The sequence below is a fragment of the Manis pentadactyla genome, chromosome 9, assembly GCF_030020395.1.
Source record: "Manis pentadactyla isolate mManPen7 chromosome 9, mManPen7.hap1, whole genome shotgun sequence".
NCBI lineage: Eukaryota > Metazoa > Chordata > Mammalia > Pholidota > Manidae > Manis > Manis pentadactyla.
In genome coordinates this window covers 44,690,016-44,709,847 of record NC_080027.1, presented here as the reverse complement: position 1 = coordinate 44,709,847, position 19,832 = coordinate 44,690,016, and the positions used below count along the sequence as shown (strand labels likewise).

At 39.7% G+C, this 19,832-nt stretch overlaps 1 protein-coding gene and 2 pseudogenes across 1 annotated transcript; 1 reads left to right on the top strand and 2 right to left on the bottom strand.

Moving 5' to 3' along the window:
* Positions 1-1,597: 1,597 nt before the first annotated feature.
* On the bottom strand, positions 1,598-2,292 carry LOC130685031 (60S ribosomal protein L14-like; annotated as a pseudogene).
* Positions 2,293-5,751: 3,459 nt separating this feature from the next.
* LOC118933048 (olfactory receptor 51B6) lies at positions 5,752-6,690 on the bottom strand. The gene has a single exon (XM_036927016.2). It carries the CDS (start codon positions 6,688-6,690, stop codon positions 5,752-5,754), a length of 939 nt encoding a protein of 312 aa, XP_036782911.2.
* Positions 6,691-10,898: 4,208 nt separating this feature from the next.
* On the top strand, positions 10,899-19,814 carry LOC118933049 (olfactory receptor 51B5-like; annotated as a pseudogene).
* Positions 19,815-19,832: the final 18 nt, after the last annotated feature.

Here is a 19,832-nt window from a genome sequence, read left to right as displayed (position 1 = left end):
AAAACATAAGCATCTCTGCTTTGTAAATACTCCTGTCAGTGTTGGGATAAGCTAGGACACAGAGAAATACCAATGTATCACTATGGGCATAGAGAAGAATATTCTAGAATGAATTCAAAACATATATGTATAAAGCCATCAAGACCTCTAGACTTTCACTTTTAGAGAAATCCTTACTATTCCAGCTTCCCCATTTTTAAAAAGGGATTTTTTTTGGCAAATGCCTTCTACTCTCTCAGCCTATGATCCTCATCTGAAAAAATGAGACTAGTGAACTATTCCTCGCTCTGTGAGGACTAAATGCAGTATCATTTGGGAGTGGACTTTGTTAAGTGGTGAGATGCTATGCATATGTAAGGGTCTTGGTTACATTTACTGTAAGGGGCCATCTTAATTTTCTGGAGGAGGCAGACTAGGACCACTCACACTCAGGTATGTTAAATCATTCCAATTCACTCAAAATGTTTAGAGACGAGGTTTAGAATAATGAGGTTTTAAGAAAGCTTGGGATGACAGTGACTGAAATGAATTGCTAGAATCTAGTTACAGATGTTTTGGATGGGGGTGGGGGGCAGGCTGCCACAAGAAAAGGAGAGGGGCACATTGGTAAATAAAGACCAGACCAACTGAAGCATGAAAACACTAGGCTTCATATGGGAGAGGAGGCGGGGCAGACAAATTTTGCCTTGATGGAGTTCAAGAAAAAACCCACTACGAGAGACTTTGTTTTGAAAGGGCTAAATCTGAGTTCCCTGTTTTTGTGGCTCTGGTCAGTGCTATTTCCTATGCCATGATGAGGCAGGGGGACCACAGAGGGAAGACAGGGCTGGAGGACATGACTGTTTCCTGTTGTGCAGCAAACATGGGCTGGAAGTGTTGCATATGCTCCCCAGTTTTTAACAGAATGCCTGCAAAAATCCGACTTTCCCCATTTTTCAGTAACTGATACTGAAAATAATTAAAAGCCCCTCACAAGGTCAAAATGCAAGGAAGTAGCAGAGTTGTTCTTTTCTTGTATTACATTAGACAAGGGGAATTCTGGAAATTATGATCTGTTCAGTAGTATCTGTGAGAAAAATCAGCCTTAATATATCCTCTTTCTGTGTTCACACTCAGAGATGGACTATCTGTGTTTGATTCGATCAAAGTAATGAGCATACTCTGTGCAGCTGGGTGCCAGTGATGTGCATGTGTGTGAAGAGTCTTGGGGATTGGAGGAACAATTAATTGGTAACTTGGACCATGTATAACACAGTTTGGTGCTGTTGAATTAAATTCCTGGGCCCAAGACGGAGTTGTTCCTGATCAGGGTGCCCCATCAGCAAACCAAACCTTAGAAAACTCCCCTGTCCCTGTAATGTTCCACCTGACCCCAAATGCAGTGTATCCAGTCAGCCAATCCCCAAACGCCAAGCCAACTTTGGACCTTCTCATCTCAAACAAAGTTGACTGTGTGGTCCCAGTCAAGCAGATATTTTCCAATTTTACTCTTTCTTGTTCTTTATTCTTATGATTATTTTTTAAAGATTTGTCAGCATGTCAAAAAGAACTTGTATTACTTTTCCAATAGGTTCTTGTGCTTTCTTGCAAGCTGGGATCATACTATCATACTTTCCCTCCTTAACACCTTTCGAGCTGGGGCTTTCTGGGCTGGAGCATTCTGACCCTTCTGAGCTTTTAGAAGCGCTGTCTTCTGGCCCGCAGCTTCCTGGGCAGGAACTTTCCAGAGCTGCCTTCTTGTGTGCGGCGGTCATCTTTACTGCTGGAACTTTCACAGCAGCTGCTGTAGCTGCATCCTTAGCAGAAGGTGCTTTCTTTGGAGAAGCTTTTAGGAGAGCTGCTTTTTTGTAGCTTCTTAACTTCAAGTTTGATTATTTAGTTCCTTATTTTCTTTGCCTTCTTGACTTTATAATAATAAAAGTCTGTCATCTTGACTTTCCTTGCTCTGGCTTCAATCTTCTTGGCCCATTTTGTACTTTTACCTGTCTTCTGCCAGGCTTGTCAAACATACTTCTGACGGGCACAGTGTGGGAACTTGAGGATGAAGTCAGTGAGCTGCATGAATTTGAATGGCATAGCCTGTCTCCTTAGCTGAGTTTAAGGTCCATCAGTGAAAGCCCTGTTCTGAGCAATAGCATCTACAATTGCGACTGGCTTCCTGGCATGAGGCCCAGAGGAGATGTAGGCCACACGGTCAACCTACACGAAGCGCCTGAACTGTTGCCAGTGTCTGGTGAGAAGCTCTTGTTCTTTACGATCGATCCTATAAAAGCTTCCTGCCTTCTGCTCCATTTTGCAGTACTCCAAGTGGAGACTATACATAGAATCCAGGAGACCTGATTTAAGCACCAGCTTCTCATTATAAGGATCAGTACATAATGTTTATACTTTTCCAGAGCCATGAACTTATCATCTAAACTACAGATACAATAAATTCCTGACTAGACCAGTGAACTGGCCCTGAGTGGCCTTATATCCAAAGCATCCAGCAGTGTTTTTACCTGGGAAGCAACCTTGCTGGTGAAAACTGTGACCACCTTCCCCTACCCACTCTACCTCAGCACCAGATCTGCTGTCATTCCCTATCTACATTGGGTTTGAGATCCTTAAAATCTGCAACACCTGTACCTCAACGTGGAAAGGAATGAACAAAGAAGTTCTCCTCTGACTTTGGTTTACAGGATTTACACACTTATTTCCTGATGGGTTCTGGGCTCTCTTCTGGGAATACGTAGTAATTTAAAGCAGTGTCTAATCCTGAATTCCTCGAAGTCTGCCTCTGCTTTAATCTGAGACTCGTCTGTTCGGCAAGTTTTTCTTTCTGTTAGTTGACATCCTTGGTCGTTATCATACTTTCCCTCCTTAACATGATTTAGGTTCTTGGGGAGTGAACACCTGGTGGAGCACATGGAGGCAAAATGGAAGCTGGTTCGAACAGCTGAAGAGAACAGCAAAAGGATACACTTCACCCCAGAGTCCTGAACCACATGACCGATATCTGCCTCTGTTCCCATGGATCTTCAGATCTTTTCTTCCAAAATATACCTGCCTAGTAGGGAAGGGAAGACAGATTTTGGCTTTTTCCTGTTCCAAAGACCTGCAAGAAGAGATTATTTGGAAGCCGACTTTTTGGGGGGAGCCTTTGAGAGATATACCCATGCCCCATTACCTCTGGACTGACAATTACTGTCTTTCCCAGTAAGTTCCAATAAACCAATCCACCATGCCCCACCCTACCATGCCACCCCATTACCTACACTGAGTCTTCCAGAACGAGACACCGTACACTTACTGAATTGCTCATGGGTCTTTTGTTCATCAGTGCCATAGATGTGATCATGGCACCCGACCCTGGCCAAGGTCTCGGTTTCAACACCACCTATTTATATTTAGATCATACCAGAAGTCAAGCTTCAAGGAGCATTTGCTTCAGAAAGTCCTCACCAAGGCCCATTTCTCTCTCTCCCTTATGTCTTTGTTCTCCCATCCTGGGGGACTTGCAGCATTTGGATCCCCCAAGATCTCATCCTGTGTTCTGGTTTGGGCGTTAGTCACCAGGAATGTGAATAATTATAAGTATCACATACTGGTAGGAATGAAAAGGTAGGCAGGATGGTCTTTTTGCTCTAGCTGTTTTGGAAAACTCCCAGGACATTGCCTTCACATCGAAGTCTGTGTGGATGTAAGGATCAGAGCAGGACATTAAATTGACCAGGAAAAGTTTCCCCCGAGTCCCCTTGATCCTACTCTTGAGATGTTCAGTTGGGGCCACTGTGATCCCAGGGCTCTGCTTGGCTTCACATGACTCAGCTGTATCAAAGATAAACTGAACTTTGCAGTTCTTTGTTTCTTATGAGCTCTTTCTCTGATCCCTCTATCCCATCTCTGCAAGATAAGGACAGATGGGGAAGAGAGAAACTTTTGTGGGTAACAATCAAATGTACCCAGTTGAAGATTTTATAAAAGATATTCTTAACCTACTATCCTTTATATTAATCTGCTATAGCAGGCCTCAGGACAACTGAACCTAGAGAGAAAATCAAGAAAGATTTCCATTGACTTAGCTTAGATCCCCCTGAATTCACTCTAAAGAGTATAAGGGAAGGGTGAATTCTGACTTAAAGAGTTGTGATCTTGTATTTTTGAGGGTATTAGATGAGAATATAATTTAGGATGCTCCAATATTTGATGGCACTACAGGGCATGATAACAGAGACATTCCAGGGGCATGCAGACTCAGAGACATAAACAGAATAACCAACAGACACACAGAGAGGCATGGGTCACTTTAAGTTTCATTTGTTTTAATAAAAAATTTGTATTTCATTAAAGATTATCTCTATGATGTCATTATCTTCCAGGAAACACACGGCCTAGAAACTATAAAAGAAGAAACACAAATGTCACATCTAATTACAGACACACAGTTGAGTTGAATAAAAATAAATAAATGAATAAACAGATAAACAGTCTCTTGAGATGATCTGGTAAAGATCATTTAATGGGCTGGAAGCTGCTCTAAAGATGTGGTCTTTGTTTGTGTTCTCCATATTAGTCATAAATCCCAGGAATTCTGGGAAACCCTTATGTTTCTGTGACAAAGAGTGGATGATGCAGAAGTCAGAGACCACTTTGATAGCAGTATAACAAAGCCCATGGACAGAGTTCATCTATATGAGGGGACATAACTATTCACTGGGTGGCCCCTTGTAAATCCTGGTATTTCAAACTCTATCTTCTGTTTACAAGAATATCTTTTTTATTCATTTAAAAACCTATTATTTAAGTCTGGGGCATTGGCTCTTCAGCTGGCCACAGGACCATGAACTCCTTCTCCCCATGTGAACAAAACTTACTTTGATAGATATTCAGAGCCAGAAGAGATAATTTTTCCTTCTAGTCACAAGCACCACCTCCATCCTCTCCCTTTCTCCCCACTTACACATGACTGACTCTTTCTCAACTCTGGTATTTTGCACATTCCAGGAACACCCATCTCACCTTACTGATGATGTCCTTCCAACGTGGAACGTAAACACCACTCTGCTATCTGAAAATGCATATCTCTGTTCAGCAGTGTCTCAGACTAACTCATCAAGACAGTGGTTATCTGAATTAAGAATTACATGTCTATTATTACATTATTTACATATATAGTATTAAAACAATGCATGATAAACATTTATAAAAAGATTTGCCTATAAATAAGAAATTATTTGTCTATAACTGAACAGACTTAGATATATGATATACTTAGATATATTTCCCCTATAGTTGCCATATTGAAATGAAGACAGTATAAGGCTCATTGCTTTATTAAGTGTAATTTTCTATAAATAACAACTAGCTCTATTTGAGAAAAAAAAAAACACAACTAGATGATTGTCTGAGATCAAGAGTGTTATCACTAGGTATATCAGAGCCAATACATGCAGATATAAAAAAACAATTGGCTTTAACTCAAAAAAATACTATAGATCTAAGAATCATGTATCAGGTGCTATATAGGCTCATGAAACAGGGTTAATTACCTGCAAAAACAGTAAATCAGTTGGACAATTGAGTTATATGCTTGTTATTGTACATATTTTATGTCACAAGCAACTCAGGAATAAATGGGCAAGGTAAGATGATGCTCTAGAAAGCAAGGAGTTGGTTTCCATGAACTACCTCTCCCTAGTGCCCTTACCAACAAAGCTGTCAGCTTGTCCAGGTTCCCTGAGTTATACCTTGGAGAACAGTGAGCCAAAGTTATATTGTAGAAGGAGGCAGAGAGAATAAGCGAATTATACTACTCTGAATCTGCTTGGTTTTAATGCTGTAGATGACAGGGTTCATCAAAGGGGGGAAAAGGAAGTAGACGTAGCTCATTGTGATGTGGACCACACGCGGAGCATGCTTTCCAAACCTATGGATAAATGTCAGACCAACTACAGTGACATAGAAGACAAGGATGCAGCATATGTGGGAAACACATGTATTGAGGGCCTTGGCCCTTTTCTCTCCAGAAGCAATGCCCATGACAGTCTTGAGGATCAAAATGTAGGAGAAGAAGATAATGAGAAAGTCCAGTGAGACCATCGCAAATACAACCACAACAGGATAGAGACGATTAAAGGTGATGTCAGCACAGGCTAACCTGATGACATCTTGGTGTAGACAGAAAGCATGGGATAGTACGTGGGATCGACAATAGGGAAACCAGTGAAGGCGAATAATTATTGGCGTAATTGACAAACTGGCCCTTGTCAACACCCCCATCCCAATCTTCAGTACAGTGGTGTTGGTAAGAATGGCAGTATACCGCAAGGGGTTGCAGATGGCAATAAAACGGTCATAAGCCATAGCAAGCAAAATACCAGACTCCACGATTGAAAGAGTATGTATAAAGTAGGCTTGAGAGAAGCAGGCTCCATGGCCAATCTCTCTGTGATTCAAGCACAGGACTCCCAGAACTGTGGGCATAGTGGTCAGTGTCACTCCAAGGTCCGTGGCTGCCAACATAGACAAAAAATAGTACATGGGCTCATGGAGGCTATGGTCATCCCTGATGAGAAAGAGAAGGGTACCATTACCAAGAAGTATGGAGATGTAAACAACCAGTAATGCTATGGAGATCCAGTGATGTGCTTTCTCCATGCCTGGGAAGCCAGTAAGCAGAAATGGGGAAGAAGTGGTGTTGAGCAACATTGCAGCCCTTACAATGAGGAAAATATTCCCTTCAGATAATGCAATAGAAGCTCTGGTTCTGTAGAAGTTGCCCTTGAATGTGCTATCTGTTCATAATATGTTTATCAGTCTTGACTTTCAGTGACAGAGAAGATGGTAATTTAGTCATTCCCTGGAGATTCCTAAGTATGGGAGAACAGACTGTATAAAGGACAAATTTACATATTGTTTAGGGTTGACTATATATAAGCTTATTGGACAATATATTGTGAATACAGTACTGTAGGCAGAACAAACCCGGTTGATGTCCTTACAAATAATATAACCTACAAAAATACAGCAAAATGAAAGAAGAAATCACTACATTTGAATAGTGCCATAGAAGCACTGGAACTTTCAGGGTGTTTTTCATGGTGCTCCTTATCTCGATTCGTGGTATTGAGGGTGGACATAAAGGTTTTCCAGAATGCATGAAACCTGAAAGATGAGAAGAACATTGGCTCTAAGCAGTGTTGGAAGAACAAGCATGAACATGCCATGGCAAAACAAAGTAAAAAAATCAAATAAATAAACTCAGTTGGTTTGATGGAATGGCTAATAGTATGTTTGGAGGGAAAGTTCAGTCATGAAGCTCTAGAGACTTCGTGGAGGCTACAAAAATGATATGAATTGATCCTATGAGTTTATCTCCAAAATGTGTAGATGTTGAAATCCATGTTGCCTAGCATCAGAGTACCTTGGTTATTGTGCTGTGTCTCAAAGACTCATAATTTAGTAATACAGATACAAAAATGAGAAATCAAGGTGAATTTTATGATAAACATTTGAGAGCACTATTTGTTAAAGCATAAGACATTACTGTTGGCTTATCACCTATTTGGAGTTACAAAGATAGAAATGAATTATTTAGAAAGATAGAAAATAGAAAAATACTTTTTAAAAGCTATGGAGTCTCATGGGATTTTATGGAAGTGAGAAGTCTGTGTCATTTGAATTTTAAGGTATCATCTGGTGTAGGCAGCCAATCTCTGGGAGCAAAAAAATGCAATGCTGGCATGAGCCAGAGAAAAATGGGGCCATCTTCTGTTCTGACTGGTGTGGACGGTACATCTCACATGCTTTAAAAAAATATCTTGGTGAGAGTTTAATGCATGACTCCCTGGAACACTTTTTGTCTATGAAAAAAAACGTCTGCAAGGTTATTGGGCTTTCACCTTCAGATGACTTTGGCTGAAGTTCCAGCTCTGCCACTTTGTAGCAATAATGATATTGGAAAAGTCAGTCTTGGGCTTTGTTTTTAGTATCTTTATATGGTGCTAGTAATTTCTGCCTTGCCCAGTCATGTTCAAGACATAAAGTGTGAGAATGGAATGCAACTGCCAATGGGGAAGTATTTTGCAAGGGGTAAATTATTCTTCACTTTTGAAGTTCTATTATTATAACTGAGCAGACCTTCCTGATTTCTATCTGGTGGGTACACACCAGGATTATTCATTCACTCTGAGATGGGTCAAATTTTCTTAAGAGGCCTGAGTAGCAGCCATAAGATGATGGGTTTTAAGGAGGCTGGATTGGTTTGCAACTAAAAGTATTAAACTAGAGTTCATCTGAGCAGTGGATAAAAGATGATATGTCTGAGTATAAAGGGAAAGGAGAGAAGGAGAGTGGTAAGTGAGTTTAGGTATTTGTGATGGTAGCTAAAGACAACATTAAGTCTGGAACACTGGAACTGGAGCAGGCTGAGGGAAAAGCAAGTCTGTCTTCACAGGGGTCAGAAGAGGAGGAATAGCTGACTCTTGCATGAAAGTGAAAGGCTCAGAAAATACCTCCACTTATGCAAAATTAAAGCAGGTGCTGGGACAGCAGAGAGGGAAGACAGAGATGAAAAGCAAATGTAAGGAACAAATAACTGAGTTTCCATTATGTGTCAGGACACCAGGACACTACATGTACCTCATTTTGGGGGGGAATCCTTACAATGCCTATCTCCCCCATTCTATAGAGTCATACTGGTTTCATGTCTAAGGTGATACATTAAGCAAATAGCAGAGTCCTTTTTTATGAACTGTGATTAGAAAGAGTCCAGGTACGGATGAAATCTTCATAGTATTTAGGAGTACAACTAAGCTTGTTGTCTCTCTTTTTTGTTTTCATATTTAAAATATGGGCATTTTTACTGGATTTATATTTCGACTGGATTTTACTGGCTGGATATACCAACAGTGCCATGTTTTTGTGGGATGTGAGATAATCTGAGCTGTGGGGGTGTTAAAAATTCTAGACTTTTGCCTTATCCCCGAAGCCACCCATCATCTTCCAGAATCTTTTAGCATGGACCTGAGTTTTCATAATTGAAAAGCCAATTTTCAAAGCCTCAGGTCCTGCTGCATAAACTGTGGGCTCTATGCAGACACCCCAGAGATCCTGATCAGGCTCCTACTTTTCACATGTCCCCTCACCTTCCCTTGGGCTTTCACTTTTCCTGATACTTCCTCTTTTATCTCAAATACTTAATTCATCTCTCCATGTCTTTTTTTAATCTTCTAAACTTTGTCCCTTATTTTTCTTTTTCTAGATCGTTCATATTTGTAATCTATTCTGTTTATTCTACCTTCAGGGCTTCACATGGCTCCATTCTCAATGCATAATACTTGGAAGAATGCCTCACACATAATTTGTGTTCTTTTTCAGTCACTGAATGATTGGTTCGCCTGAATATACAAATTGGTTTCCTGATCATTTTACATGCTTGAGTTTGAGCAGGTTCTTAAATCATCAAAGCATGCAGACTGACTGATACACCCTACCAAGTGTTTGATTGACTCCAAACACATAGCTCTGTATCCCCAGGACCTGGAAATTCTCTGAGGGTTGTTGTAAGAGATATGGAAAGAACAACTCTACCCCAATTTTAATTCAGGTACTGAATGCCTATTGTGCCTTGTGTACTTTTCCAAATGCTGAAGATATACAGCTCTGAAAAATGCCATCCCTGATCTAAAGGCACACAATGCCCACATTCCATCCGAGATTAATTTTGACTTGGTTTATTAAGTCTTGGATGATGTTCAGATAGTGACTACTCGCCAGAAAGTGTTTGAGCCTCTGATGATTACAGAACTATTCATAACTCCCCGTCCACCACCTGGTTCGCTCCCATGATTCTCCTTTGCTTTATGTGTCCCAGAATCTATCCTGGGCCTTATTTTACACATCTGATGAGCTGATCATTTAAGAAACCAGGTTTTAGACATGATGGAGAGTCTTAAGGACACATGCCTATTCTCCACATACTCTTGACAGATAAATACTATTACTTTTCTCTTGCCAAGAAGCCGTCTCTCTATTTCTTGCCCCCTCAACCCTGGTGCCTGCAGTGAGACGTCAGTGAAAACATGCATTAGATACCCTCACTGACCTGAGTGTTGGTGCTGTCTCATCCTGCAGTTCCATAGCCATGAACCTGGAATCCTGAGCCTTATCAAGGATTTAGTCCTAGCACCATTCTTTTTATAAACTGCACAGAACCCTGGCTCTGGTAGGAATGTTTATTTTTTGAAAACCCTCTCCAGGGTCCGTTCTTGATTTAGGCCCCTTATCACCCCTCCCTCCGTGTCCTCCCCCCTTCCCTTGGTGCCTCCCGCCTGACATCCTTTCATCTTCATTTGTGTTCTCCGCTTGGGAGATCTGGAATTTGGACAGAAATCCCCAAGGTCTCTGTGCCCTAGCTTTTACATAAGCCCTGTTGGTAGGAGAGCGGTTAGTTACTTACATCTACCAGCATATGGGAGGACAAGGAGAGCTGCTAGGAATCTGGACTGAAAGAGGATTCTAGAGGGAGTACTTTTCCCCAATTATCTGTGAAAACTCCCAACCCCAGAACCTAAAATGAGGAATGTGTGCAAATTAGATGAGAGCAGAAGATCCGTTTTAGTGAAGGAAAGGCGTCCCCCCCTACCATCCTTTTCCCACTGGTTGTGATGTCTGGCGGCAGCCAGAGGGAGCCGGAGCCCTGTCTCATGGAAGGGAGCTCCCCTTTCCCAGCCCTGATTTCCCATTATTGTCAACATCCTCCATTCCCACATGTTCCATAAGAAGACAGAGCAAAGAAGGGAGTCCTTTTTAAGATACAGAGAACAGAAATCACACTGTTGATTATCTGGAAACCAGGTGTCTCTCTACTCCCATAGAAAAATGGCAACACAGTACACATGTCATGAAAAGCATGAATGTTGGAACTTAAGTCCTTGATATACACTGTGCCTCTGGCTCTTGCTGTACTTTGGGCAAGGTATGTAACCTCACTGTACCTTATGTTCTTTATCTCTACAACACATGTATTGGTAATTATCAGTGAATACAGTTGTTGTGAGGTTTAAATATAAATCACTTAAAACAATACTCGGTATGCAATAAGCAATCAACGTCAACTATTATCACCTCTGTCACAATCAGTTATTTTAATTATTTATAGTTTAGACTATCTTCCCCCCATTAAACAGTGAACTATTTGAAATACAGAATCCATCTTTCATAATTTTGTAGCACAATAATATCCAAGTGATTAAACTATAGAATCAATGTCATATTCCCCAGTTTCTGCTACTGCAAGTAGATGATGTCACAGGCAATTTAATGTGTCTTTGTGGAGATGAATTTTCATTTCTGGATTTAAAACACTCATGAACACTATTCTACTTAGTAAGAAGTTTTCAAAAATCGATTACATTAGATTTTAATCAAAGATGTATATGTAGAGGATATATAAATAAACACAAGATACATTTGTTTTTTTCATTAAGGGAAAGATGAAATTCGATTTAATTACAGGCTAAATTAATTTTATTTAATTATTTAATTATTGATACAGTGAGGAAGGAAAGAGTACTGTGAAAGTGCACTATGGGTAAACCTAAAGTGAAAATCAGGAAAGGCTTCAATGAGTACTTTTTAAAAATAAAAAATGTATTGAAGCTAATTAACATAAAGAAAGAGACTGAATCATAAAGTTCTGGCACAATAAATTTGTTGCAAAATAAATTCACCATTGTAATTGGCAACCAGAACAAGAAACAGACTGTTGCCAGCACAGCAACAGTCCACCTTCTAGATGAGCCTGACCTAGTTGTGACCTTTATATGAGTGGAATCATACCTGTGTGTTCTTTTGTTTGGTACCTATGCTCATCATCAAGTTTGTGAGTGATAGCTGTGTGTTTGCAGGTAGCAGTGAATTGTTCATTTTCATTTCTGTATGGTATTTCACTGTAGGTATACACCCCATATTTACTTTTCTACTCTTGAATTGTAATAGTTGAATCTAATGCAAATAATGCTACTCTGATCATTCTGATACATGCTTAATTGACTGCTTTGTGCATACAGGTATGAATTTCTTTTGGGTCTACTGATATGGAATAAGATGCCTTGGAAAAACATAGGCTCATCTATAGTAGATAATGTCAAACACTTTCGAAAGTGATTATGTAATTTCATCTTCCACTAGCAGTACAAAAGTCTCGATTAGTTTGTATCTTTCATATTAAGTATTTTCAGGATTTTTAAAAAGCCATTGTACTGAGTGTGTAGTGGTACCTCCCTGTGATTTTTAATTTGCATTTCCCTGATGACTAATAATGTTGCACACACTTTCATATATTTATTTATTGGCCACTTTCTTCTTTTGTGAAGTACCTGTTATGGTCTTTTGCCCATTAAGAAAAAGCCAGTTGTTTGTCATTTTCTTATTGATTTTCAGGTGTTATTTATAAATCACTGATATGAGTCTTATGTCAAATATAGTTATGACTCGGTAGATGTTTTTAACATTTTTCTTAATAATGACTTTTTTCACAAAATAAGTTATTTTTAATGTTGATTTATTTATGGTTCTTGTTTGTGTGTAATATTTAAGAAATCTTAAATTCAAAATTAATGAATAAAAATCCTTGTTATTTTACAATAGCTTTGTTTTAACTTCAACACAAAATGAATTTTGCTTATATTGTAAGGTTGGAGTCAAGAACTATTTTTATGTCCTACATCCTTTTCTCATCTCAGAGTGACCTTGGCAATTATAACCACAGTTGGATGTACCCTTTCATATAGTTAAATTTATCCTGTTAGCAGAAATAGTCATGATATCACCTGTGGGATGACATAGTTTATTCTCTACAGTAGCTCTCTATCCAGAACACATATATTCTTGTTAAGCAATGAAATTCGTACTTTCACAGATGGTCATGATACCTTATAACTGACTATGTTCTTGACACAGGGTAGGTTATCCAGAAGCAAAAGCTAAGATAGCATCTGGTGCTATCACTATTTTTTACTTAGGCCATCCTGAAGTGTTCTAGTGGTATATTGATTACTATAGCTATATAATAAACCTTAATATTTAATAGAGTTATTCATCCCCTTTTTTTGTTTTTCAAATTGTTTAAGCTATTTAGATCCTTTGTCTTTCCATATACATGTCAGAATAAGTCTAACTAAAAATCTTTGCTGAGATTTTGAGAGAAATTGCATTAAATCTATAGGTCATTTTGGGAAATTTACTATATTGTTCATCAGTGTTTTGTAATTTCTAGCATCCAGTCCTGTACATTATAAAATTAAGTTTCTACCTAAATACATATTTAGTATTAAAGAGGTTATGTAACATTCCACATTTCTATTGCTATGTATTTGTTTTCTAGGGCTGCCGTAACAAACTGCCATAGACTGCATGTGGTCTAAGAATAGAGATTGTTTCCTCATAGTTCTGGAAGGTAGAAATCTGGGAACAAGGTAATGGCAGGGTTGGTTTCTTCTGGAGCCTCTTACCTTGGCTTGTAGATGGCCAACTTCTCCCTCTGTCTCCATATAGTTTTTACTCTGTGCACACTGGTGTCTCTCTGTGCCCCAATTTCCTCTTCTGACAAGGACACTAGTCAGATTGGATCAGGGCCCACTCGAACAGCCTCATTTTAATTGTCACCTCAGTAAAGACCTTATCTCCAAATACAGTTACATTCTGAGGTACTGAGAGTTAGGATTTCAACATATGAACATTTGGGGATTGACACCATTCAGCTCACAATAGCTAGTTACTGGTTGATGGTTTAAGCAGGAATCATCTGCACCTCCAATTTGCATTAAACATTATTTTGAGCCTAACAAAGCATGACAAAAACTGAAATATTACTTCAGAGACAGGAAATTTGTTCTTTTGGTAATATATGTTTATTTTTCCCTAAAATCAGTAACAGGTAGATGGTTCCTATCAGGTTGAAGGGGAAATTACAGATATTATCCTCCCTGGGACCAAGGTGAGAGGGTGTACTTAGCTGAAGCACTGTGCTGTAATTATGTTCACTGCATTTCTAGGAAAAGAGAAAAATTCCCAATAAAAAATAAAAATTTCCCAATAAAAGAATATAATGAGGATTGCAGATTATGGGTTCAAGTTGGGTACTAGGGGAGGCTGACTGGCTTTTACCATAGTGACTCTAGTTCATCTAAATTTTTGCTTTCAAGCTAGTTTTGAGATAAACCAAGCAGAAAATATAATTAACATCCAAAAGATTTAGGCCAAGAAGAGGCATGTTTCCTCCTGAGAGCAACTGGGAAAGGTTTGGCCTTTAAAGTAGATGTGGAGGATAAATGGCTTCCCAAAGGTGATACCAGGGTTTCCTGGGGCCACAAAGACAAGCACTCTGATTTCTCACACACAAAGCTGCCACCTGGGACCCTATTAGATCCATATCTTATTCAGAGAAGGTACTTTAAGACTCTGGGGGGATTAATTAAGTTGTCAATCTCTTTCACAGGAGTGGTTAGGATACAGAAAATATTCCTCAAAATCCCAGTTGGCAGAAAATGGAAAACCTCTGGGGAGGTGCTTTTGGCATTAATAATGTCACTGACTGGAGTCTCTTAGCGAACTTTGGGAAGGAGCCATATGATCTGAGTTTTCAGGCAAGACCCAAGACCCCTGTTCCTCATCTCCAACAATCAAGACTATGGGGAAATGTCCAGCAGATGCAGAGAGAGGGTACTGAGAGACTCCTCTATATGCTGACTAGACAGGAGACAGAGGAAGAAGAGAAGGATCTTTAAAGCCAAACGCTCTCAATGAGTGCACAGATCTGTCTGTACTTGGAAGAGATTGGGCATGAGTACTAAGATCTGCCATGCCCAGCGGTATGAATAGGCTGACCTCCTATGTTTCGTATCCTTCCTAGAGGATGAACACAGAAGTACCACTTAATTTATATGAGTCAGAGAAGAGTTATAGCTATAAATGGTAGAAGGACCTGAATTTCAACATACGCAATTACAGATTTTTCTCCCTGATTCTACCCTCAACCTGTAACCTTTTTCTTTTCCTATGGTCTTTCTTTATCTTTTGTATATTCCTTTAAGGTCCTTATTCTCAAAAACCAAGAGAAGCTCTTAGCTGAAGACATGAATTTTCCACAGCATGAAGTATAGACCTTCATGGAATTCTTGTGAATAAAGCAAAGGAAACTGAATTAAAGGTTACTGGCAAAAGAGAACTGATCCCTTCCACTTTGAATAGCTTTCTCTGCAGTGATTCACTATTTGTGTTAATTGTTTTTTTTTTTTATGAGAGAGAATTCTACACAAAATTGCATTAACAGATTGGGTTAAAGATCATGGCTAAAGGGTGAAAGAAGTAGGGAAATTAAGTTGTATTTAGAATAGATAAGAAGAGGAGCAGATACATGAGACTATCTTTGCATCCAGTGACTGAAGAATAAATGATACTCATTATATTTTCAATAATCACTAAATTTTGGTATTTGTCTCTTATTCTTGAAGACAAAACATGGAGAATAAGAAGGGATTCTGTCAATTTTCTATCCTTTAGGGTCAGTCAAAAAGGGCTGAATCAATGCCTTGTGCACAGTTGTCTGGCACCTCTTCACTGCTGGAATCTTGCAGCTAGATCTCATCTGTACAGATCCAAGGTAAGAGGATGATTTTCTTTGGGACTATCTTAAGGGTGGTGGCTTACACTGGCAAAATAAAATGAGAAAAAAGAGAAAAGTCAGGTTCTGGGGAGATATTATAGCAGGCTGACTGAAAAATAACAGAAAGAGAGAAAGAAACAACAGGCATACCTTGGAGATACTGTGGGTTCAGTTCCCTACCACCATAAAGGAGTGAACATCACAATAAAGTGAGTCATATGCCTTTTTTGGTTTCCTTATGCATATAGAAAGTTATGTTTACGCTATACTGTAGTCATTTAAGTGTACAATTGCATTATGTATAAAAAAATCTATGTAAGTGTCTTAATTTAAAAATATTTACTGCTAAAAATTGGACCAAATGAACTTTCATCAAATCATAATCTTTTTGCTGGTGGAGGGTCTTGCCTCAGTGTTGATGGCTGCTGACTGATCAGGATGGTGGTTGCTGAAAGCTGGGTGGTTGTGGCAAATTCTTAAAATAAGACAACAATGAAGTTTGCCACATTGATTGTCTCTTCCTTTCATGGACAATTTATCTGTAGCACATGATGGTTGTCTGATAACATTTTACCCACAGTAGAGCTTTTCAAAACGGAGTAAGCCCTCTCAAACCCTGCTGCTTTATCAACTAAGTTTATGTAATATTCTAAATCCTTTGTTCTCATTTCAACAATCTTCACTAGGACTATATTCCATTTCCAGAAATCACTTTCTTTGCTTATCCACAAGAAACAGCAATTAATCCGTTAAAGTTTTATCATGAGACTGCAGCAATTCACTTATATCTTCAGGCTCCACTTCTAATTCCAGCTCTTGTGCCAGTCCCAACAAATCTGCAGTTATTTCCTCCCCTGAAGACATGAACCCTTCAAAGTCACCATAAGGGCTGGAATCAGCTTCTTGCAAACTCCTGTTAATGCTGATATTGGAACCTCTTCCCATGAACCATGAGTATTCTTAGTTACATCCAGAATGGTGAATCCTTTCCATTTTCAGTGTGCGTCATGCAGATCCTTCAGAGGAATCAGTATCTACGGCAGCTACAGCCTTACAAAATAGATTTCTTAAATACTAAGACTTGAAAGTCTAAAGTACTCCTGATCCATGGGCTGCAGAATGGATGTTGTGTTAGCAGGCATAAAAACAACACTAATCTCATTGTCCACCTCCATCAGAGCTCTTGGGTGACCGACCAGGTGTGCTGTCAAAGAGCAGTACATTTTGAAAGGAATCTTCATTTTTTTTTTTTCTGAGCAGCAGGTCTCAACAGTAGGCTTAAAATATTCAATTAACCACATTGTAAATATGGGTTGTCATTTGGGCTTTGTTGTTCCACTTATAGAGCACAGGCAAAGTAGATTTAGCACATTTGGAATGGGAAATGAGCATTCGCTTCAACTTAAAGACACCAGCTTTATTAGCTCCAATTGAGTCAGCCTGTCCTTCAAAGCTTTGAAGCCAGGCATTGACTTCTCTCTAGTTATGTAAGTCCTAGATGGCATCTCTTTCAATATAAGGCTGTTTTGTCCACACTGAGAATCGGTTGTTTAGTGTAGCCACCTTCATTAATGATCTTAGCTAGATCTGGAGAATCTGCAGCTTGTACATAAGCACTTGCTGCTTCACCTTGCACTTTGATGTTATGGAGACAGCTTCTTTCTTTAAACTTCATGAACCAACCTCTGCTTCAGACTTTTCTTCTGCAGCTTCCCTCTCTCAACCTTCACAGAGTTGAATAGAGTTAGGGCCTAGCTCTGGATTAGGCTTTGGCTTATGGGAATGTTGTGGCTGGTTTGCTCTGTCCAGATCACTAAAACTTTTTCCATGTCAGCAACAAGGCTGTTCCACTTTCTTGTAATTCATGTGTTCACTGGAGTAGAACTTCTAATTTCATTTAAGAACTTTTCCTTTGCATCACAACTTGGCTACCTGTTTGGTGCATGAGGCCTAGCTTCTGGCGTGTCTTGGCTTTTGGGAGGCTTCCTCATTTTTAGCTTTTGATTTAAAGTGAGAGATGTGCTACTCTTCCTTTCGCTTGAACACTGAGATGCCATTGTAGGGACATTAGCTGGCCTCTCTATTTGCGGTCTCAGGGAGCAGGGAGACCCAAGGAGAGGGAGAGAGAGGGGCCAACAGCTGGTAGGTGGAGTAGGCAGAACACACGTATTATTAAGGTTGTCATTTTACATAGGCATGGTTACTGGCACCCCAAAACAATTACAAGAGTGATATCAAAGATCATTGCCCACAGATCATTGTAAAAACATAATAAGAATGGAAGAGTTTGAAATATTGTGTGAATTACCAAAGTGTGACATGGACACATTAAGTGGGCAAATACTATTGGAAAAAATGGTGCCGATACACTTGCTTGACACAGGGTTGCCACAAACCTTCAATTTGTAAAAAATGCAGTATCTGCAAGGCACACTGAAGTGGAGCAGAATAAAATGAGGTGTGCCTATACATGGGAATAAGGTAAATTTTTTCAAACTGAAGGATAAACCCTACCATGAGGTATGTCCTTGACTGGGCTAACCATTTACTCCAGCCCAAGGGTGTATAATAACCTGACTTTCCATTAGTCTGGGCTGTGGTAGTGAGTTGTGAGTAGTTCTGGAGTACCTAGGATGAGCACTACACTAAATGCAAACATTTTTGTCTCCCGAGTACTAATCATGAAATTGGCAGGCACAGCGTCCCTTCCTCGTATCTGTCTGCTTCTTAGCAACAGTGTTAGTGGCAAAGCTTTTTTTCCCCATACTTCTTTTCCTTAGACCCCTGGGACTTTTGTTGGGAATTCAAAGAAGTCATACATATACAGGATAATGTGGTTAGAAATCACTACTACTGTGAAGGCAATTACAGCTTTACAGGTTGGGTTCCTTGAAATCCCTCCAGTATGGATTCTTCTGTGAAGTCTATACAGTTAAAGGAAATGGTTTCTAAGTTGTAGTGTGCATCAAACATTTCCTGGGGAGCTTGTTAAAATGTAGACATGAAACTCCAAGGACTTGATTAAGTAGCTGGGGGATGATCCCCGGAATATGCAGTTAAGAACACAAAAGATACAGGTTGTCCTAAGAATATGTTTTGAGAAACAATAGCTTATACTGATGTCATTATCTTTAATAAAGAATTCTCAGACAATGTAGTTGGAATGATACCTTGGAAGCAGAGCTGCATTTCTGTGGTAATAACTGAGAAAAAGGACATCTGTCTGGATAAACCCAACATATGACCCAACAGCAACTCCAAATCCTCATTGTCAATGAGCTTTCCAGGCTTGGCGGCACTGCATCACTGGATTTCCACGCCTTCTTTTTTATCTACATCTCTGTCCTTTTTGGCAACAGTACCCTCCTTTTCCTTAAGGAAGATCACGGTTCAGGAGCGTGTGTACTTCTTGGCTGTGCTGGCAGCCACAGATCTAGGGCTGGCCTTGGCCACAATGCCTCTGTGCAGGGAGGTCTCTGGTTAGATCACAGGGGGATGGAGACTGTAGCCTGCTCTTCTCAAACCTACTCTTTACACTCACTCTCCTTTGTGGAGTCTGGTGTTTTGCTTGCTATGGCCTGTGATCATTTTATTGCCATTTGAAACCCCCTTAGATATACCTCTAAAATCACTAACACTCAAGTGCTGAAAACTGGGCTGGGAGTTCTGATGAGGGGATTTGTACCTGTTTTCCCTCTAATCTCACCCCTCATGTTTTTTCCTATTGTCAAACCCATGTCCTTTCCTAGGCTTTCTGCCTGCATCAGATGTCATCAAACTGGCCTGTGCTGACGCCATCACCATCTTCAATCAACTATATCCAACTGTGCTTGTAGTCCTCATATTTGTGTTAAATTCTCTGATTATATTTATTTCTGATGTGTTGATACTCAAAAGTGTTCTGAGCATCTCCTCCAGAGAAGAGGGCCAAGGCCTCAACACCTGTGTCTCTCATATCTGCTGTATCTTGGTTTTCTATGTCACAATGATTGGACTGTCTCTGATTCATTGTTTGGGAGGCAGGTTTCACACTGTGCACCTCATTATGAGTTATATGTATTTTCTGTTCCCTCCACGAATGTATCTTATACTCTATAGTGTCAGGACCGGGCAGATCCAAAGTGGTATTGTTCACCTTTTTACTATCCATAAAATTGGAGTCTGATCTCTGACCATCATACCC

What these genes read in the sequence shown, in the direction of transcription:
- LOC118933048 (XM_036927016.2), bottom strand. Translation starts at nt 6,690, where the DNA reads ATGTTGCTCAACACCACTTCTTCCCCATTTCTGCTTACTGGCTTCCCA.